Consider the following 24,331-nt stretch of genomic DNA (forward strand, 5'->3'; position numbering starts at 1 on the left):
TCTTTGGCCATCCTAAACTCAGAAATGTTGACAATTGCAATGATGCTCAAAATGTCCCTTATAGGCCTACGTCTGTTTCCGGTTATTTTTATTTTGAAATTCAGTTCCTGACGGATGCCAAAAAAGCCAGAGATTATGGAATTAAACAAATAAATAAAAACAAGGATAATTGTGTGTTATTGGTGAGTAAATAACAGTGTGTTATTTAGAAAAGAATAACAAATTAGAAGGAAAAAAATATTTTAAAAGATACAGATTTCAGTATTCTGAGGCCCTGAGCCCCATTTCTTTTCCTCACAGACGACAAAAAAAGTCAGACATTTTACGATTTAAAATAAAAACAATAATTGTGGTTTGATATTGAGTAAGAACATGTTTTTATGAACCCCACAGCTTCCGGTCTTACAAGAGCTGAAAGGACAAAAAGACATGCTGCAGGCACGAAACATACTACCAATATAAATACATTGCTTTTAAATTTGTTCTGTCTGACACGAAAACAAGGGGGAAATCGTGTTGGTGAACACGAATCAATAGATTAAATGTTATGACTATAACACAAAATGCCATGAGACTGGGTTGGATAATACTTGTAGATAACATAGGAGTAAATAAAAGAGACTGTTTTCCATTCCAGAGGCTTTCAGAGATGACCCCATCTAAACACATACATACATCCACAAACAAATTATGGCTGAAAATTGATGGAAGAACATGCAGATAATCGAAGCGCTGGGATTAATAATGAGATTACAGGATTGTGGGTTGGGATTGCAGCTCCCGGCCCATCGTTAACAAACACAATTCCCAGCAGACAGGGAATGAGCAAAAGAAAGCTGCCTTAAGAGGATTGGAGGGCTTGGCCATTGTTACTAAAATGATGTCTCGGTTTGTCTGTCGTTCAGAGAATTAAGATGAGATTGCCAAAATGCAAATGAGGAAAATGATGTTTTCCTCAGGCCTCTAACTGTACACATTCAAGGTGTTTCTCAATGTCGAGGAAGGCTGCTCCAGAGCCACACTGTAAGAAACGTACCGTGAAATTCACAGTATTTAACTGGCAGCAATTGACAAGTTACTTACTGTAGTTCATTGTACAGTAAGTAACTTGTCAATTGTTGCCAGTTAAATACTGTAAAATGAATTACAGTAAGTAACTTTTCAATTGCTGCCAGTTAAATACTGTAAAATGAATAAAAGTAAGTAACTTGTCAATTGCTGCCAGTTAAATACTGTAAAATGAATTACAGTAAATAACTTGTCAATTGCTGCCAGTTAAATACTGTAAAATGAATAATAGTAAGTAACTTGTCAATTGTTGCCAGTTAAATACTGTAAAATGAATAACAGTAAGTAACTTGTCAATTGCTGCCAGTTAAATACTGTAAAATGAATAACAGTAAGTAACTTGTCAATTGCTGCCAGTTAAATACTGTAAAAGGAATAACAGTAAGTAACTTGTCAATTGCTGCCAGTTAAATACTGTAAAATAAATAACGGTTAAGTAACTTGTCAATTGCTGCCAGTTAAATACTGTAAAGGTAATCACAGTATTTACAAGTTTTTATTTACAGTAACAGTGTAAAATGAAACACAGTAACTTCCAAGTACTGTATTTGTGTTCACGGTAATAGTGTTTTAACTGTAAAATGAAACACAGTAACTTCCAAGTACTGTATTTGTGTTTACGTTATTAGTGTTTTAACTGTAAAATGAAACAGTAATATTTAATTACTTTATTTTTTGTTACAGCAGTAGTGTTATAGCTGTAAAATAAAACAGTAATTTCCAAGCATTGTATTTTTTTTTAAGGTAATAGTATTTTAACTATAAAATAAAACACTGTCATTTAAAAAGTACTGTATTTGTGTTTACGGTAATAGTGTTTCAATTGTAAAATAGAAACTTTAATGCTATAATTTTAAGTTACAGTATCAGTATTGTAAAACTATTTATTATAGCAGTGCTTCCCAAACTTTTTTCAGTCATCTACCCTCTTTGAAACATTTTCTCAGCCAAGTACCCCCTGACCGACCCCGAACATTTTTGATCGAAAAAGCCTATACAAATAATTCCAATATAGTGATGTTCCCTCAGTGTGTGATGTATTAACTCCTTCATGCATTACAACAAACTAAGGATATTTTCATTTCATGCATGAAAAAAAAATAACATAACGACATTTTTTTAAAACAGATTTTTCCAAGGAGTTTTTCAACTGAAGTAATATCTGTTTAACAAGCCAATGAACAAAATGATATATTATGCAAAACTATATAATACAATACCCACATTTGACATGTGTATATGAGGACCCCCTTGGTGGTTCTAGGAATATTTTATATAAAATTGTGTTATTTCATTTATTGTAATAAGATTATTTTTGTAATCATGCATGGTATTTTTTTAATTAACTTTTTTTCGTTTTTTTTTTTAATCTCACGTACCCCCTGCAGTACCCCAACGTACCCCTAGGGGTCCGCGTACCTCCATTTGAGAATCACTGTATTCTAGTATACTTCATGTCATCCTGGTAATGTACAGATTACCAGAAGTTCTTTACACAATTTTAAAGCTCACCAATAACTGCAGGGAGACAGCAAACAATACATTTTAACAATGTATTTTTAATTGCTGAATGGTATCAAGACCATGTATTTTCTTATGCTAAATGATAAATATTTTCATCCATAAAACAGTCGATATTAATATCCAAACACATGGAGATTGCATTTTTAAAACAGTGGCGATAACAAAACACAAAGAATATGAAACCATTTTAGAGACGTGCTGTAGTTGAAAAGGTATCACAATCTCGACACAAACTAGAGAACCCAAATGCACGACCCAGGGACACAGTCTTGAATGTAACAAACATTTTCTTTTTAATGTCATTGAACAGAAAATCCCTCTAAAATAAACTTAAACAAACAAAACAACAAAACCTGACAAGACTGGAAATGATCCTCTCTTTGCTGAGGCCTGGCACGACCACATGTGGGAACAATCATGAACTGACACAGGACAGGGGGGAGACAGGACTATTTAAACATGAGGTGAGTGGGAACAGGTGGAAACAATCAGGGGTGGGGCAGACGCTGACGATGGCGGGAAAACACACAAAGGGAGGAAGTAACAGGGCCTGAAATGAGAAACAAGAGGGAAAATGAAACAGGAAATGGAAAAGGAGACACAACATGAAACACGGGACTTAACTAGAGATGAATTACATAAATAGACATACCTGTCATGACGTGAATAAACATGAAAACCTTACTAAACATGAAATGACAGACATAATACATAAACATAACTAACACATTTGACGAGACACAACAAAAGGCACTGTTTGGCAAATACATTATCACTATTCTTAGATAATACACAATATTTGAAAACAATTTGAATACAAACAACCAAATGCATGCAGGAATGGACCCTGTAGCTACTGAACTTACAAACCTTACACGTGTAAAACATATTGATAAGCTTGCCAAGTACAGTTAGCTTAACTTGCTTTTTCACTGTCAAACTTTGGCTAGGACTACATAAATTAACTGACAAAATGATTTGTATTAATTACTTTCTTTGTCTCTTGAGTCACCATGTCCATTGGGGGAGTTTACTTCCTGGTTCAGCAAAGGGCGAGGACTAAATACCACAAGGAGCCAATTGGGACAAACCACCTGCTTCCATGTTAAAGAGGGAATCTGGGTTTTGTCAGTGTCCTTTGTGTATTATGTTACTATTAATTATCCCTTGGTTTCAACTTGGTTTGGCCAAGCCACTATATAGGTTCCTTGGTTTTTCATTGTAGCAGGTCAGTTTGTTGAGTTAACACCTAAGTGTTAAGTTGATGCCATGTTTCTTTGAGGTATTCTCTAGTAATGGCAAAATGAAGCTTTGAATGAAGCATCGAACCACTTGGACAATTGTGTCTGAAATAGGTTCATTTCTCGAAGCTTCAGTTACAGCGACCTCTCCTGGCGAAATGCAAGGCTCCAGTGGGTTTAACATATCTTTGCCTTGAAAAATATTCGATGCACAAACACACTAATGGCCCCTACACACGGCGGCGTGCGTTGCCGCTTCAACGCTTCACTTTGAATGGGGTGACGTCACGATTCGCCGAACTGCATTGTGGGAGCAAAGCGTAGCTTCTCTCGCGGTGCTCGCTGCAGAAGTAGAGCAATGTTCTACTTTTGTCAACAGAGGCGTCAGCCAATCAAATCATATGCCAGTACAAGCTCTAGCCAATCAAACCACATGCTTGTGTGTCTGAGGAGGGAGATTCATGTGATTGGTTGTTGGTCGAGTTTCACCCGTAACGTAACGCCCCCTACACACATTGCTCTACTTTTGCAGCGAGCACCGCGAGAGAAGCTATGCTTCGCTCCCACAATGCAGTTCGGCGAATCGTGACGTCACCCCATTCAAAGTGAATGAGCAGAAGCGTTGAAGCGGCCATGCACGCCGCTGTGTGTAGGGGTCGTAAGACTGAATATCATGTTCCATTTGCAATTAAAGATTGATAATTGTGTGTATTGGGTTATTGAGAAGAGACTAGAGAGTGCTGGAAATTTTTTTGGGTGGAGAGGGCCTTTTATCAGTTATTAAAGTATTAAAGTTGAAAAGCAATGATTAAAAGTTTAACTATTCCGGGCTTTGAACCAGCTGCGCAGAGGACATCTCCGCATCCTGGCCGCCGGATCCATCAACTGGGCTATCTATTCCTTAAACCAGTTATTTTCAAATGGGGGTACGCGGACCCCTAGGGGTACGTTGGGGTACTGCAGGGGGTACGTGAGATTTAAAAAAAACGAAAAAAAGTTAATTAAAAAAATACCATGCATGATTACAAAAATAATCTTAGTACAATAAGTTAAATAGAAAACACAATTGTATGTAAAATATTCCTAGAACCACCAAGGGGGTCCTCATATACACATGTCAAATGTGTGTATTGTATTATATAGTTTTGCATAATATATCATTTTGTTCATTGGCTTGTTAAACAGATATTACTTTAGTTGAAAAACTCCTTGGAAAAATCTGTTTTAAAAAAATGTCGTTATGTTATTTTTTTTCATGCATAAAATGAAAATATCCTTAGTTTGTTGTAATGCTTGAAGGAGTTAATACATCTCACACTGAGGGAACATCACTATATTGGAATTATTTGTATAGGCTTTTTCGATCAAAAATGTTCGGGGTCGGTCAGGGGATACTTGGCTGAGAAAATGTTTCAAAGAGGGTACATGACTGAAAAAAGTTTGAGAAGCACTGCCTTAAACTAAGGCAGTGCGAGTATTTTTATATTACTCATTGTCTTTTTGTTCACAACGTCTCCACATTTTGAAGTGTTTCACGAGCCAGAATGACCTATCTTTCTTCCTGGCTTGCTCTATAATGAATGATACAATTCAAATGCAATACCAACAACAACTGAACAGCAACAACGCAAACTACGACAACAACCCACACATTGCGCATTGTTTAGAGCGGTTATAAAGTGTTGAAGCGCTCAAGTTTGAAACTGTTTCAACCTGTCACCTGTCAGAATAGAGACGAGGCAGTGCATTGAATCGCCTGATTGGACCGCAAACCAGTCAAGTGATTCATTCAGGAAATGAAGTAGTTGCTGGTTCGGACGTCACATGTCACGTGATTTGAAGCAGTTGCTGCTTCGGACGTCATATGTCACGTGATTTGAAGCAAGCTTCGAAGCACTGCTTCTATGGAATAGGAAGTCCAGGGTTGAAGCTCCGTTCGAAGCTTCAATGTCAAACTGCCATCACTAGTATTCTCTGTTGACCTCTTTTATCGGCCTAGTTATTAGAAATTATTGATTTATGATGTTTTCTGTGGACTTTTGGGTAAATGAAAAACCAAGTTTATTTAAACCACTCATGTGTCCTGTTGTTCATACCCCTCAGTGTTTATTCATCATTCAATTCATTCTAAATGTTATTCTGTAGATTGTGTACATTATTTTTCACTTTACTGCTTTTTGCACTACTGCTTAGAAGCTAAACTGCATTTCGTTGTCTCAGTACCTGTAATCTATGCAATAACAATAAAGTTGAATCTAATCTTGAGCAGGAACAAATGTCTTTACTTAGTACATATCTGACATTAATGATTAAACACATTTGTGCATTCTTTATAAATGCAAACTGGTCAAGACCACTGACGGAAGTAGTTTTGCAAAGTAGTGGTTCTGTCTTTTACGTGTAGGATTCAACCCCCCTTGTATTGATTTGTTTTAAAATGAACAGACACTTGAGTCATTCATTTGTAGTGATAGAATAATTGTTCATCTGCAACGAAGAACGCAAATCCCGCCATTGCAAACCGAGTCAAGCCGACTCCGAACTTCAGGCAAGCTTTTTGAGACCTCCCCCAGCTGCAATCGGCTATTCTCGTCTACTTTCGAGCAGCCACAATAATGATAAAAATGGTTATTATTACCTTACTTTTGTCTATTTTTATTCCTCTGTGTTGCGTTTTTAAGGTGCAAAGACACATTCTTTGTATAAATCAGCACCACATTTCTAGTTCTTCCGGTTTGCAAAGACATAGGGTCTTACAAATAATATATATCTACTAAGTATATACAATATTTAGTATAGCCAAACTAGTAATTACACTGCATCAAGATTATATATATTAAGAAAAATATGTTGGATTTATTTTAGCTATAAATGGGTTTTTTCGGTTGGTCCTTTCTTTTTTGGTTACTGTGATTATCTACAGTACATTGTTGGTAACTGTGATCGTCTACAGTACATTGTTGGTTACTGTGATTATCTACAGTACATTGTTGGTTACTCTGATTATCTACAGTACATTGTTGGTTACTGTGAATATCTACAGTACATTGTAGGTTATTGTGATGTTCTACAGTACATTATAGGTTACTGTGATGTTCTACAGTACATTGTTGGTTACTGTGAATATCTACAGTACATTGTTGGTTACTGTGATCTTCTACAGTACATTGTTGGTTACTGTGATTATCTACAGTGCATTGTTGGTTACTGTGAATATCTACAGTACATTGTTGGTTACTGTGATATTCTACATTACATTATTGGTTGCTGTGAATATCTACAGTACATTGATGGTTACTGTGATTATCTACAGTACATTGTAGGTTACTGTGATGTTCTACAGCACATTGTTGGTTACTGTGATTATCTACAGTACATTGTAGGTTACTGTGATCTTCTAAAGTACATTGTTGGTTACTGTGAATATCTACAGTGCATTGTTGGTTACTGTGATCTTCTACAGTACATTGTTGGTTACTGTGATTTTATACAGTACATTGTTGGTTACTGTGATTTTATACAGTTGGGACGTTACTACTGCTATTTCTACAGTAACTCCAGAGTTGCTGTAATTTTTGGTTGGAAACACGGTATTATACTCTAAAATGGTATACAGTAATTTACTGTGTACAAACACTGTAAATAACTGGATTTCACAGCCATTTTTTACAGTGCACTGTTTCAAGCATACTACGTCATTGAGTGCCGCCGAAGGACTGTTCCAATGTCTAGCATACTTGGAATTCCACCGATCCCGGCGTACTTCGTAGCAAGACATTTCGAGGCTGCACATGTGTAGACTCCGCGGTCTTAAAATCCCCACAATGCTTTACGCACGGACCAATTTCCCCAAATCTGTGGCGCAAATGTAAAGCGGGGCCTCTCATATGACGGACACCTGCACACTTGCTCGCCTGTTCCACTCTTCGTTTTCCGAATGCCAAGAAGTATTCTTGGCATTCGCTCGAAGCAAGATGCTCGGAAGACATGTGCTACCAAGCAAGCGTACTCAACATTGAGAAACACCCCCATACACACCGACACACATGATGGGTCTATGTGAACACACTTAAGATTTGAAGGGTTTTGTTTCTAAATGGTTTGTGTACTGTATCGCCCCAAAACGGTTTTCTGCAGTTTTCAGTCATGTTGTCACTCAGGTCATTTGATTGGTTCAATATGATGTCCGCCATGTCATTTCTGTAATACAATAAGTGGATTTCTAAAATGAATCTCTTACACTGCTGTTTACTGAAAATGTATACTTGTCACATTACCAGTACACTTTACTAATCAGTCAGTTTATGCCCAACCGTTCAGTGCAGAGGTGACCACTTGTTGATGTAAGTTTTGACAGTTGAATAGGGTTAACATTGAGGACATCTATAAAAAAATAATAGGATCAGAAGATGTTTATACAAATAAATCATTTTCCTGTCAACCAAACCAAAAACCTGTAATTTTTTGAGAGGAACGCAGGTATAACCTTAAAGAAATGAGTACACCGTTAGGGCTCTTGTCATTTGTCAGCATGCAAACAGCTACTTTAGGTAGTTATAAGCTAGTTAATGCTGAACATAATTGCGTGTTCCCAACTTTAAGAAATGTGTAATAAGGATTTACAATCTGGACTGAAACATTTTGCAACTTGAAGTTAAGAACTGAGATAGAACAAAGGCTGGAAGATCTGTTCTCAAGTCAGTTACCAGCTGCCAAGGGAAATGCACATCCATAGATTTAAATCTGAGATGCTTTCACCACACATGTCCGAGAGCAGATTTTTTCTCTTTTGAAAAATGTAAATGTATGCACAAAAGCATCATGATCATTATAGTTCTACTTTCCAAGACTCCCTAACAGCTATAAAGGACTGGATGTCAGATAACTTCCTTAAACTATACTCTGATAAAGTAAAAGTCCTCATCATATGCCCGGAAAGCTTTTCTGATAAGATACAGTGATGTAATGGTGCCTTAGAAGGGAGTTTAAAGTGAAATTGAACACACCTGGAAGTTTATTTGACCAAAGTATGGAGTTTGAGTGACACATTAAGAAAGTGGACTGATCATTTTTCTTCCATCTGAGCAATATTGCTCTAATCAAAGTTGTATTATCATCTCAGTTTCTCTAAAAAAAATACTCCTTGCTGTCCCAAAATGTTAACTGAAATACGAATTACTCTGATCCACTCTCCAGGAGTAGTTTGTTGAAGTTCAGTTAAAATACACATTTGAAATACAGTATGTTCACAGTGGAGAAATCTTTGTAACACATTTTGTGAAATTCAAAGAAACTACTGTATGTACTGGCTGTTTGTATTTGTTTTACACATAGTAAATCATTCGAAATACAAATTCTTCTGAACAATTATCTAGGAAGAGTTTGTAAATGTTCTCTTAATATGCAGTAAAAATGCACTTTATTCCAAATGTCCGACTTCCAGATGGGCGGGGCTAATGAAAGCCAAATTGAAATATGTTCGCAATGATAAATGCAATGTGTGAACTATATTTTGTGAATATCAGAGTCTCTATATGCAGGGAGTTTGGAATAGTTTGATACATTTAAATTTAAAGAATTGGTTATGTCCTTCGAACTACGATATCATAGTTTGAGCTATCGACTATTCATCGCAAATACACATTTAAGATGGGTAAGGGCATTTGTATGTACTACATTTCGTAACATTTGGAGGAACTATTTGCAAGTAATTTGGATTTGTTTGACACATAAATTGTCAAAATAGGTTTTTGTCCTTTGATTTACGACCTCATTATTTGAGCTATCAATTGTTCCCAAGTCGTTTTATAAATAATGTTAAATTGGAAAATTAGCTGAGGGACACATGGAGGCATATTTCCAAAGACTTCCAATACTGTGCTTTACAACAAGATCCTAGAAGTTGAAATCCAACACTTCGCGAAAGTTAAAAAAACAGCTGGTTCTCATTATTTTCTGTGTTAATTCTGCATCTCTGTTTTTCTTCTCCACCTGGAAGACTGCTCATTGCATGCTTAGATATCTCATCTTTCATTCAGCTGTCTAAAACACAATTGATTTTTTTTTATAAATAAGCAATCATGGATTTTGGACGAAGTATTTGTAGACCCATATTGGATACTGTGTGCGCCTATAACAAAGGCATCTTAATGGGAACCTTTTACGCTCATTTCAGGTATTTATTAGTATTTTGTCTCTCCACTGTGAAATGTTAACTTGCCCAATGGTTCGAACAGGTCTTTATTGTTCTCATGCTGCCTGTGTTGCAGCACCTCTTTTCACCCTCTGTCTGAAACCAGAGCCCAGTCTGCTCTGATTGGTTAGCTGGCAGGCTCTGTTGTGATTGGTCAACCGCTTACGAATGTGTCGGTTAGTCCCGCCCCTTACCATATCATGTAAAATGTGTTGGAGCGCTAGCCAATGGAAGGGCAAGTATTACATAGTGATGTCACTATATTACGGAAAACCCCTCTTGAGGCAACAGAGGGATTTTAGCCTTTGTAGACCATTTACATGCCCAACAACCGGGGGTGTGTGTGTCTACAGAAGGTCCAGTTGTGATAGACACGGTTCGCCACTGCACTATAGGATTGCTGCATCTTACACTTACAATTCAAACCGAGTTGAAAATTTCCAAAGGAAAACATTTCAAAAAGTTTGTTTGAAGACATTTCAAAAGGTTTGTGAGCTTTGTTTATGGAAATATCCCTTTTGCTTATTCAAATGTGGGATGGGATATGAAGCAATAGTCTTTTTATGTATTTGAATGGGTGAGCTGAATGGACAGTAAAGATCACAATACATGAAGACCCCTAGAAACAAGAGATGGATTGGAAAAAAAGAAGAATCTTTCAAAGCATGTGATTAGACAAATAAGTACTTGGATGTGTGGAAATGCATCGAGAAGAGTTTCCAAGTGATTTACAAATTCTCCCTTTGGTTTTTCCACTAATGAGAACATCTGCATGAGTGGAACAGATGGAGAGAGAGCGAGATAGCCGAAGGCGAAGGCTGTCTTTGAGGAGAAAACAACTAGACTTAGAGAGAGAGTGCAGAAAAAAAATTGTTGAAAGAATTCAAAAAGTGGTTCAAAAAGGGGGAGGGCGATTGGAATCAGAATAGAGCTTCAAGTAATTGTCGAGAAAAACAATTGTCAAGGCACTGCACAAAGACACTCAAAGACGTATTTTTTTTGCACTCACTAATTCATGTAATTTTGGCTTTTGATTTCCTCCTTTCCCCTAGGTGCCAATGCCCGGCTCAGTTTGAAGGGCCTGAGTGCCAGCAGAACAAACACAGTTTCCATGGCAACGGCTATGCTTGGTTTCCTCCCATGATGCCTTGTTTCGAGAGCCACGTGTCGCTGGAGTTCATCACGGACGTGGGGGATGGACTGCTGCTGTACAGCGGTCCCCTCGCCCAGTTGCAGGCCTGGGACCCGGAGGACTTCATGGCCCTAGGTAGGAGACGTCTCAAGCTTCATAACATAAAAATATACAAAACAAATGTACAGTATGTAACTATAGTCTCACATTAACCCGACCTTTCTTATCAGCTATGTGTCAGTGGTGGAGAAATACAGTGGGGCAAAAAAGTATTTAGTCAGCCACCAATTGTACAAGTTCTCCCACTTAAAAAGATGAGAGGCCTATTTTCATCCTAGGTATACCTCAACTATGAGAGACAAAATGAGAAAAAAAATCCAGAAAATCACATTGTCTGATTTTTAAGGACTTTTTTTGCAAATTATGGTGGAAAATAAGTATTTGATCAATAACAAAAGTTCATCTCAACACTTTGTTATTTACCCTTTTTTGGCAATGACAGAGGTCAAACGTTTTCTGTAAGTCTTCACAAGGTTTTCACACACTGTTGCTGGTATTTTGGCCCATTCCTCCATGCAGATCTCCTCTAGAGCAGTGAGGTTTTGGGGCTGTCGCTGGGCAACACGGACTTTCAACTCCCTCCAAAGATTTTCTATGGGGTTGAGATCTGGAGACTGGCTAGGCCACTCGAGGACCTTGAAATGCTTCTTACGAAGCCACTCCTTCGTTGCCCGGGCGGTGTGTTTGGGATCATTGTCATGCTGAAAGACCCAGCCATGTTTCATCTTCAATGCCCTTGCTGATGGAAGGAGGTTGTCACTCAAAATCTCACGATACATGGCCCCATTCATTCTTTCCTTTACACGGATCAGTCGTCCTGGTCCCTTTGCAGAAAAAAAGCCCCAAAGCTTGATGTTTCCACCCCCATGTTTCACAGTAGGTATGGTGTTCTTTGGATGCAACTCAGCATTCTTTCTCCTCCAAACACGTCTAGTTGAGTTTTTACCAAAAAGTTCTATTTTGGTTTCATCTGACCATATGACATTCTCCCAATCCTCTTCTGGATCATCTAAATGCTCTCTTGCAAACTTCAGACGGGCCTGGACATGTACTGGCTTAAGCAGGGGGACACGTCTGGCACTGCAGGATTTGAGTCCCTGGCGGCGTAGTGTGTTACTGATGGTAGCCTTTGTTACTTTGGTCCCAGCTCTCTGCAGGTCATTGAATAGGTCCCCCTGTGTGGTTCTGGAATATTTGCTCATTTGTGATCATTTTGACCCCACGGGGTGAGATCTTGCGTGGAGCCCCAGATCAAGGGAGATTATCAGTGGTCTTGTATGGTGGTCTAAGTTACAGGTCTGTGAGAGCCAGACATCTTGTTTGTTTGTAGTTGACCAAATACTTTTTTTCCACCATAATTTGCAAATAAATTCTTTAAAAATCAGACAATGTGATTTTCTGGATTTTTGTTTCTCATTTTGTGTCTCATAGTTGAGGTATACCTAGGATGAAAATTACAGGACTCTCTCATCCTTTTAAGTGGGAGAACTTGCACAATTGGTGGCTGACTAAATACTTTTTTGCCCCACTGTATGTGGTCAAAATGTACATACACTTGTAAAGAATATGTATGTCATGGCAGTCTTGAGTTTCCAATATGTTCTACAACTATCATTTCTCTGTGATTGGATTGCATGTGGACATTGCTGAAGAAATGTCAGAAAGAACACACATGTATCTAAACTGCACCGATTATGTCAAGAGGATTGATCAAAGTTTCAACCAGAATCTTGCCAGAAGCGCCTCATTGAAGTGAAAATGGCTGAGGGACATGTAAACCAATATTAGCATTAATGTATGTATATTTTTAACCCTGCAGATTTGATGACATTTTCAGAAGACCCATTCATAAAACATGTTTTATGACAAAGAAGTCCAATCACTCTATCACAGAAAAACAATAGTTTTAAAAATAATTGGAAACATAAAACTGCCATGACATACATATTCTTTACAAGTGTGTACATTTTTGACCACAACTGTATTAGCATTCCAGTATTCTGGGAAAAAGCCTTTTTTTTATGAATGTATAATTTTTTATTTGAAATTAGATAATATTTATATTACAGTTTTCACAATCGACCATTCTATACTGTGATCCATCTTTTAAGGTTATTTCCAGTGCAATGACTGGAAACCAGAGTACAAACAATCAGAAACATTTCAAATAAAATCTACAATCAAATGTGTTTCAACAGAAAGAAAATAAAGTAGGGCGCCATTGAGGAAAGGATGATTTTTATTACAAAGATGTCATATTTCATATTATACCAGTGATATAATTATTTGATGTCCAGTGCAAGTCAATTACTTTTCTAGCGCCTACACACAATTTTCCAATAGGAATATTTTTTGGGTATTTCTGGATATTGAATCTAGAACCCTGAAAAGAAAAGAAAAATATATTAACCTGTTAAAGGTGTACTTTTCTGTATTTCATTAAACCAACCAGAATCGCCTTAGGTTGCGCTAAGCACGAGCACAGGCGATGGTGCCAAATAAATAAAGTGGAGGGTGTTTAGATACAGTGTGTGAGGTATGCTGCTTATGGTAGGCTTGTAGCCATAGTTGTATTCTACATTAAGTGAATCAGACTACTTTTACTAAGATGAGAATACAAAGTCTGATTATTGACCTTTCGTTATCAGCAGGTATTGGTCCTAATTTTAAGGACACATGAGTTAGAGAGGAGTTAGAGTTTTGTAGACCTATATCTTCTCAGTCTTGAGAAACCGCATCACAAACAGTGCATCCATTATATTTTTTCCTTTTAGCATTACCTCAGACTACATCCATTTCCTTCGACAATACTTGATAGACTTCAAGCTGATTTGCCTGAGGGCAGCCTTGACTTATTAAAGTTCAAGACCTTTATTAGGTGAGGTGAATAATGGAAGGATTTAGTGTGGCAGGATAAAGAAGAATGGGAAATAGAAGAGGTTTCATCTCAGCTCTGGAGCTCTACTCCTAAAAGAAAGTTAGGATCCAGTTTAAAGTCAATTAACTTGATATTTGAGTTCATCTGCTAGGGCTGTGTGGGTGTATCTGGATACAAAGGTTGTGAACTACTACACTACATGTGAAGGACCGGTCATATTTGAAATGGTGAAATTCTGCATGAAACATTTTCAAAACCCACCTCTTCCGCACCACATTTTACAGACTGTCCTTTACTTTATTTATTTATTTTATTTTAAATCTTAAATCTTTTTTGATATTACCATATTTTATTCAATATTCTCCTTAGATATCTTTTTATTTTATTTGTTTTATTATTTTCTCTTTATAGCTTTGTGAAGCACCTTGAGATGACGTTGTTTTTAAAGTGTTATATATAAATCAAATGTATTATTATTATTTAACTTAGACAAGCTAATCTGTGCCGTTGACCAATAGCAAGCTGTCATGACAGGGCTGACCTTTGAGGGAAACGAGAACTAGGGTGTTTCTCAATGTCGAGGACGCTTGCTTGGTCGGACATGTCTTCCGAGCCACTTGCTTCAGAAGCGAAGAATTGTGGGGATTTTAAAACCGCGGAGTCTACACATGTGCAGCCTCGAAATTTCTCGCTACGAAGTATGCCGGCCTCGGTAGAATTCCAAGTACACTCTAAAAATGAATTCAGGCGACCTTTCACCTCCACTTAATTAAATGCATGGTTGCAAGATAAAAATGTGAGTTAATTGATTTAGATAAACATTTTAAGTTGCAAACATTAATTTATAAGTTGTGTTGACGTAATAATGTCGGTAACTACATCCACTTAATATTGTGTGTAATTTGAATTCTGATTTCTGCGTTAATTGACTTCAAACTAAATTCAAGTTGTAGTAAGTAATGCAATTGGCTTGATAACTTCATTGTCCTACACCGTGAGTTAAGGATGTCAAGTCCACTCCCACTTAACATGCCTGGACAAGTTCCGACAGTTAAGACAAATATAAATATACAAAGGACATTTTAAGTTGAGTGTCATCTTTTGTCATTCAAATACAGTAGATAGCCTTGTAGTTGCACTGTATAGGCAAATTGCTGTTTGACCAAAATTAGCAGCCTTTGAACTGTGACTAGTTCTGTGAGAGGATACAAAGTAGTAGAGGCTACTGTGAGAGTAAAAATACTTTGGTTACTATTGTGATATAACTTTTTATTAAAAATAAATCTCGGTGAAGCAGATCAAGGACATGCTTCTTGAGGTAGGATCGTTATTTAGAGTTGTCATTGAAATGCAAATTGTTGGCAGTCACCCATTCAGAATATATTAATTTAGGTCATTTCTCTTTTTTTCCTTTTTCAAAAATAGCACAATACAATTGAAGTACGCAGAGAACTATAGCCATCCGCTGCCTTGAGAAAAGGAAGAGGACTTTTTCAAGGAGTTTAGCGATCTTGAAATAAAATAAAATCCATACACAGTGTAAAAACACAGGAGAAAAGCACTTCTCTCTGTCAGTTACATTTTGAAGCATATTGCAATTTTGGCCACACCCCAATCAATAATATCTTCGCAACGTTCAGAATGGATAGGTGTTGACAGCAATGGCATGGGAAAAGGATTGCGTACAATTTGAAAAGTGCCTTCTGCTCTTCACTTAACCAGTTCAAATATTGTATGGAACCTGCAAAAAACATGAGAAGACACACTAAAACTTGCACGGTTGTGATTGACAAAATCTGTCCACATGCATTTAAACACTAGGCAAAGTACTCAAAACCACCTCTGTGTGTCTTCAGGACCACATTGCCATGATGAAACACACATGCAGACTCAATAGGTGAAAACAATACCAGCGTTGCTTTAGCAGCTGGTAATAATGGCTCTGAATTAGCTAAGAGTGACAGTTTAAAAAGTATGCAATAACCTAATTCATTATCTCTAATGCGCTAACCTATTATTTAATGTGCTTTAAAAGGACATGAATATCGCCTTCATCAGTGACCGGTCCACCCCAGGATCTGACTATACGATGGCAACCATCGTGGTCGAGGGAAACAAATGAATGAGCAAGCATTCTGCGTTAAATGTGTTCATACTGTTTGAAATAATGACTGTCGGCAGTGTAAACATCTTTGTCACATCTTTTGTAAAATTGATGTGTGTGATCTGCAGATTGGTGGCCATTGAGAGTTTGTTTCTGTAGTTTTACAAAAACTTTACAGATTTTACATATTTGGCACTGGTTTTAAATATGCAAAAGCCTCTAAGTTCGTTGTGATGGCAGCATTTATTTGCTGTGTCCCCATTTCCCATGGTAATATGGCTAATGTGTTTATTTATTATTTGTGGGGCAATTTAAATTTGTGTTATTTATCTTTTTTTTCAAGATTTAAATGAAGCTCAGCGCAAGTTCTTTCAGGAAGACTGGGTGTGTATACATTCACTCCACAGCTGCATATAATCAGCTCATCACAGGCGTTCTCTTTAACCTATTACATTTCACCTCATTCTCCAGCAGCCAATCAACGTGCTGCAGCCAAACTATAAAATGGTTCTCCTCTCTCCTGCAGTCAGCTGTGATTTCAGGTGTTCATGCACCTTATCATATGGCATGTGTCAATAAATGTTCAAACTAAATGAATTCTCTCCTGATTGAAACATCATGTGTTGAAATAAACAACTGCAGTTCAAAATAAAAAGTGAATTGCCAAATATTTTTGTTGTGGAATCAATTAATTTCTTTCTCTAAAGGCAAAAACATGAAAAAGCTAAGAAAGAAAATTATTGAATACAATATATTTGGAGCAACTTAATTTATAAATGGTTGTCAACTTAAAAACGTGTGTTCACAATGATGGTAATTAAGTACATACAACTTGAAATCCCTTTTAAATCATGTGGTAAAACTAGTTGGAACAATTGCATTTTTGGAGTAATCAACTTAAAAACTTGTGTTTATGCTACCAATTATTAAGTAAGTGGTAATTGAAAACACCTCTGATTGTAGAGGCAAAGCCTTCTCCCCTAACTCAAATAACTTTGATGCTTTAAGACAATTTCATTAGAAGTTGTCTTAACTCAATAAACATCGATGCAAATTGTTGCGTTGATTTTCTTTGTTGAGCCAAGGCATTTATTTTTAGAGGAACAGGCCTTCGGTGACGTAGTATTCTTGAAAGAGTGGCTCTGGAGCAGCCTTCCTCGACATTGAGAAACACCTCTAGATTGTCCAAATGAAGTATACGGTCATAGCTTATTATCTGTGCAGCGCCCTGTACTTTTATTTAACCACCTATGTCAGAATCAAAGCTGCTGCATGCAATATAGAAATGTTAGCAATGCGGGTGTTTTACTGTCATTAACGCGGCATCAACATATTTGCTGAGTGTCACTTTGGCAACCTTTACTCAGGGAGCATGTTTGCTCTTGAAAATGGCGATACCAAGAACATAGTTATGTCCAATTATTAAGAACATATTCAACATACACATGGCTTGCAGGCAGTTATGACACAGGACTTAATGGAACAAATGCCTCTTTTGTGCTTTTTCACAATAAACTATGTAACGTTATTGTCAAGCGACCTTGAAGCTACATATTATATCAAAACAGATTGGAGAGCTTTTGTTCCTCTTATATTACTATTTATTGAAAAAAATGATGTACAATGCTCAGAACAAATTTCTATGGTGGATAAACAATGCAGTACAGGGGAAATAAAAAGAAGCTTCTGACTGAATAGTGCTGGAATGTTCCAGGGAAGCTGATGTGTTAGCGTTAGCTTGGCCAGCTACAGCATTTCACTAACTAGCTAGCTTTGTGAGCAGGCCCGGTTCCAGAACAAAATAACTCAGGGTGCATCTGAGATTAGAGAGGGTGCAGGGGTAAAGTGCTATTTTTATAAGTGGGGAAAGGACCTAACACCTTCTAGGGGGGTCCTCACCTCCTCTAGGGGGGTCCAGGGGCATGCTCCCCTGGGAAGATTTTCTTTTAAATATTGAAGTTAAAAGCATCAATCTGGTGCACTTTGAGAGCAAAATGAAGAGATCTATGGATACATCTCAACACCCATATGAAACAGAACTGTAAACAGATTTACTTTTTCTTTATGGATATTTTACAAATCATTCCCCTTTTAAACTGTATTCTTGTTTTACTGTCTTATAGTATTTCATTTTTAGTGAGTGAGTTACTCAGATGAGTACCAGGAGACAGCGGTTGGTACTCTGGTACAGTTGTGGTGAAGGCATCTGACGTACTAGAACCGAAATGTCTACATGCATAGCAGAAGATGGCATCTTTTTACATGAATATTCCATCCAATCTCTGTTTTTAAACCATGAGCTGCAAAATGAGCGCCTTACCCCACTGTACAGGCGAGTTGGGTACTTTTTTAAATATACCTGTGCAGGCTGTTTCGCAGAGGTCCTCTGGCACTTGCGGGCCGCCGTCGGGTGGCGATGTTTGGGGCAACAAAGACGGCTGCGGCTGCTCCGCCTCCGTGGGCGAGGCGGGCAAAGCCGGCGAGTCGGGCGGGAGGGCGTTAGTGTCCACGACAGTGGCCGTGGGTAATGTAATGTCCCCATGATCTGAACTGTTATTACCTGCAGTAGATGCAGTGTTACTGCTGGTGATAAGGGCTGGTTGTTTTAACCGTTTTCTGATGTCCATCATTGACTATACTCTTCTTATTATTGGTATTATTACTACAATTATTATTATTGTTATTATATATGTAAAAAAAAAATCACTTTAGATTTATTTAATTTTTTTCACTTTTTAATTTTTCACTTTTTGTTTGTCAAATGAGGGTGCATAACGACTCAACTGAGGGTGCAATGCACCCTTAAGCACCCCCGTAGAACCGGGTCTGTTTGTGAGTGAAGCCAACATGTCACCAAGCCTGGAGAGAATATATCTTGAGAAGATAAAATTATAATTATAATTAACTTTATTCATACAGAACCTTTCGAGACAGAACTTCAAAACTAAAATGTCACATTTTAAACATAAATACAATGACTTAAAAGTAATCCAGTGTTTTTTTTAATTAAGAACATGATATAAAAGAAGAGTAAGACTTTGCAGCCCAGATCTCCTAAAGCAGCTCCGTCCAAGGTTTAAGAGCCATGTCTGCAAAGACATGCTCACCTTTATGCATGTGTCTGGACCTGGGAACAACAAGGACCAATCTAGTAGGATCTGAGGGTTCAGATAAGGAGGTAGTGCAATAAAAGATCTTAGAAATATCTCGGGGACAAAGCTTCACAGGCCTTTAGGAGTAAGCAATAATATTTCAAAATCAACGTCTCATTTTTGTTCCCATATCAGGTTATCGTCAGACATCGGTATATTGGAATTAAAAATAAGAGTTCAAATGAACAGGTCTTCTCAATGTTATTTGAAGAATTTTGGGAAGAAATAAAACTTGCGATCATCCGTGTGAAGAAGGAAGGAAATTCTATACATTTCTTTACGATTGTTTGTAATATATATTATACTATATATATATATATATATATATATATATTATTACGGGAGGTAACCTTATATGATTTGCATGTTTTCATCAATATGTTAGGCAGAAACAGAAATGTAAAGGAGAAATACACTGCACTTCGCCTCTCAAATTCCCTCTGAATTGTACTGACGTCTACCGAATGTTTGAAGACAAAAATCCATTTTCGGTTCAATTCCCAGAGTCTCCTTTGCATTTTGATGTGTAGTTCTGTTATGAATGGATTTCGGTGTGTAAACTGAGCTTCGGCAGGCTTACATCTCTAGCTCTCGGGAATATTCAGTCATTTTCTTTTGTTGCTCTAGCAATATTGTTAAAGTTTGAAGACAATACAACTTGTTGTAACGGAGAACACATTGTCTCGGTTTATTTACTGTTTTAATCTGAGAGACTAATGCCTCCTTGTCTCTCTCGCTACTTCTTTTCTTGCATTTGGCCTCTCCTGGGAGAGATGCTGGTAGTTCCATCACTGCCAAAGTAATGTGTGTGGGAGGGAGGTCCGCCTGGAGAGCCGGACAGGTTGTGTGTGTGTGTGTGTGTGTGTGTGTGTGTGTGTGTGTGTGTGTGTGTGTGTGTGTGTGTGTGTGTGTGTGTGTGTGTGTGTGTGTGTGTGTGTGTGTGTGTGTGTGTGTGTGTGTGTGTGTGTGTGTGTGTGTGTGTGTGTGTGTGTGTGTGTGTGTGTGTGTGTGTGTGTGTGTGTGTGTGTGTGTGTGTGTGTGTGTGTGTGTGTGTGTGTGTGTGTGTGTGTGTGTGTGTGTGTGTGTGTGTGTGTGTGTGTGTGTGTGTGTAATACATGGGTTTGCAATCATTCTGAATTATTTCTGTAGCTTCCGTTGGTGTCTATGTGTATCTGAGAGCCAGCCAGTGTGTGTGGTTGGATCCTAAGGAGCTAATGTGTTTGTGGCGTTCAGGTTGAGTTGTCACTGTGCAGAGTGTAATTAGAGTCAGGCTGTACAAATGTAGAGCTTTAATTAACTTGTTTCAAGGTTCACCTACTGCATGAAAAAAAAATCCATAAGCAGCCTAGACTATGCTGGAGCTTAATACAACTGCATTCAAGTATGTTGATATGAAAGTATATCAGGCAGGGATACCATGAGGGAAATTCCCCACCAGTTATTAAACTGTTGACTGTGAATGCCATTCACTGCACTGAGAATGGACATTCCTACATCCATGACTTGGTTAAATCACTTGCGTGCAGGGACGTGCACAGACATTTTGGTGGGCAGAAGCTCAAGTGAGAAAAAGGGCACTTCCCATAAGAATTTATAAAAAAATGTTTTAAAACAAAAAAATGTAAATAGTTGCACATCTCTGACTGACCAATTTATTTTAATACCCTCACACTCACGCAATTGTTTAATACTCAACAGAATTCTACAAAAATAATCAGTTAACACAGAGACAATGGTCTTCTTTAGTATTCACTAAGCTCAAGAACAGACAACAAACTACAATTAATAGTTATTAAATGAGCAGCAAACAATCAAAAATGATGAAGTTACTGTTTAAGGACATTACAGGCTAAAAGATCTCTGTCTGAATTCATCTATAGAAATAACATTTCAGGGGAAAATACTGACTTGACGTAAGTAACTATCTGGGGAAGTTGTGAGGTGCTATGTTTTTTATCATTTCCCCCTGCAATGCCTTGGTAACTGCATGCAAATTAGTGCATTTTAATTAGGCCTAGTTAACGCCTAATTTGCATATCAATGTGGCGATTGTGATGACGTTATTAGATACACATTGCACTGTATTCACCTGTAGTGTCTCCCTTAAGTACAGTAGGCCTACATTAGCCTGTATGCCCATGATAAATTGCCTTAGCTCAGGGCTGTCAAACTCAAGGCCCGGAGGCCAGATCCGGCCCGTGACTTCATTTTATGTGGCCCCACAAGAGCTTGAAAATAATATAATATGTTTATTATAAGGTTACATGCCGATTTACAGAAGCACGTTGCCCATAAACTACATCTCCCACAATGCATTTTTTTTCTCAGAATTTCACTTTCTTTTTTCAAAATATTCGTTTTTTCTTAGAATTTGCCTTTTTCTCAGAATCTGACTTTTTTTTCAAAATGTTACTTTTTTTTCAAAATGTCACTTATTTATTTTTGACTTTTTTTCCAGAATTTTGCTTTTCTTTTTAAATCATTTTGTGACATTCTCACTGAAGAGACTTATTAAGTTATTACCCTATCCGATAATAATCCAATGCAGAGGCAATAATGTAATATAATACATTATTTTATATATATTCAATATTTATATATGTATTTTTTGTATGTATATAAAACTGACCCTTTGAGTGCAACCATGATGCTAATGTGGCCCGAGATGAAATTGAGTTTGACACCCCTGCCTTAGCTAAACCTTGAGCTAACTTATCCATTAGCTGTACCCTACTTTAACTATATTTGTTATTGTCTTTTGGCTAATTAGCAGCCAAGAAGCCACGAAAATCCAGCATAACATGGGATTTTAAGGTGGGAGGTGCTGCTACCTGTCTGTCTGAAGTGACTGCCGATGACTGTCCTCACTGCTGTGCGCGAGACGTGGAGGGAGGGAGGGAGGGAGTGAGGGAGGGTAGAGAGCATCAGAACTTCACAGTCTAATCTCCCGACCTGATATTTTTATTTTGTAATCAAGCAATATCTTTTTGGAAAGGGAAACTGTGTGCAAACAGCAGTAAATAGATACATATCCATTTATTGGAGAAAAAAACAGGGGAAAAAAAACACCCCATAAAAAGGGCACTTTCTCTGGAGGAAGAACAAGGGCAAGGGGCTAAAGCCCGCTTTGATGTCTATGTGTGCACGTGCCTGCTTGCGGGTACACTTTCCTCTGCATTGGCCAATTGTGACCCAGGTACTCCTGAACAAAAACACGCCTGTTTGCTTTAGAGTGGTGCAGTTATTAAGAATTGTTGTAGGACGACCCGGAAGTTAGCATCACAGGGCCTCCCTTGACAAAAAGCTATTGGATTTCCCTATTGGATTTCTTTATAATCCAGAAAATAAGATTTGTGGCCAACACACATTTATAATACTTTTCGTCAGCAGTATAATCTCCACATAGCAATCCCACTTTTTTGATGGGTAAATGCAATTGGCAGAAATACAAAACTAACGTAATGCTAAACAATGGCTTATTTCAGGCTTTTAACCAAAAACACGTTCAAGAAACCATTGACTTTCGATGGCAAACCGAACTACACTGGGGAAACATTGATTTCAAAAACTATGAAATCAATGTTTCAAGAACATTAGGAAAGACAGGGATATATACAGGACATACAGGACTAATCACACATGGAAGACACAGCTGGTAAAAGGACAATCAAAATTTCACTAGAAATGCAGTGAAACTAGGACTCATATAATTATCGTGGGCATTAGACTTTGGGGCAGATGCTAACTGGACAAAAGAAAAGGGGATCAGCTGCTTACAGGGAATATCTACACAACTTTATTTGGAGAAAAAACACAAAGTACACACCCGAAATGTTGGTATGACAACTCGCCTTTGTTTTCTAATAAAAATAAATTTGGGGGGTTGTTTTGAACCATTTCTAGATACTGACGGTCAAACATCCTGTTTTAATCAAGAACATTATCCTATATCAGAATCAGAGTACCTTTGTTCGTCCAGAGGGGAAATTTGCAGCGTTACAGCAGGAAAGAGCCACAGACAGCTTAGTGTTGCATATCTTAAATGCGTTAAAAAAAGTACTAAGAAGCATGCATACAAATATTAACACACAACCACTTCCTGATCCTTTATGTTTCCTTTGAGAATTGAGTGTAATCCACCCTGGATCTGATATACAAATAAATATTATAAAAATAAAAATAATTCACCAGCATGAACCTCCGTCATATCAGTACAACACTGAATGACCAATATCTGATTTTTAATAAAAAAGGATAATACTGGCACCATCTATTCTGGTAGCCCGCCAATACCACAGACTGTACCTCACTAATCAGAGAAAGTTCAATATTATTTTTCAAAGGATATGAGATAAGAGGAAAGTATTGTGTATACAGTAAGTTCAAGTGAGACACATATGAAAAGACAATTCTAGAAAAGATATCTGCCTCACTGTCTTTATATAGCTGAAAAGTTAACATAAAAAAGTGAAAGCAGCTAACAAAGCTTGCATGCCTGCGTAACAAAAAACGAAAAGAACAAGCATTGATGGAGTACCAGTGTTTCATAAATTAAGGTGACAAAGAGTTGGTTTCTTTGACCAGAATCTGAACTTGTCTTCCCTTCAACAACTAAAACAACAACTTTTTGATTAAGTAAGATTAGTGTGACACAAGGGGATAGAAACAAGCCTTCTAAACTCAACCTAAAAACACAGCTTCAAGCATCCAAGAGCCATATTGGATTTACTCGTAATTACAAACAGAATCAGACAAAATGGGGCGATTCGATTAACGAATCAACTCGCTGTGAACTAAATACCCAAGCTCTGTCTCGACATGAATGTATTCTAAGTACTAAGGCTGTGCTTAAAAGTGTAGTTTAAGGGGCCACGCACTGCACCTGTTGCATGAACTCAAGTTCAAAGTGTAGTTTTGAGAAGGCTATTACAATTATATTCCCCGGATGGATAGTGACTCAGAGGGAAAAAGAGGGAAAA

The 24,331-nt window shown here is 37.6% G+C and overlaps 1 protein-coding gene across 1 annotated transcript in view; it reads left to right on the forward strand.

Moving 5' to 3' along the window:
* The window catches only part of LOC307030058 (neural-cadherin-like), a 597,902-nt gene that overhangs the window by 450,325 nt on the left and 123,246 nt on the right, over nucleotides 1-24,331 (forward strand). The window contains 1 exon segment of the mRNA XM_079666281.1: nucleotides 11,079-11,293. Coding sequence (XP_079522407.1) covers nucleotides 11,079-11,293 — 215 coding nt within the window.

Source organism: Notothenia rossii (assembly GCF_949606895.1).
Source record: "Notothenia rossii genome assembly, chromosome: 2".
Taxonomy (NCBI): domain Eukaryota; kingdom Metazoa; phylum Chordata; class Actinopteri; order Perciformes; family Nototheniidae; genus Notothenia; species Notothenia rossii.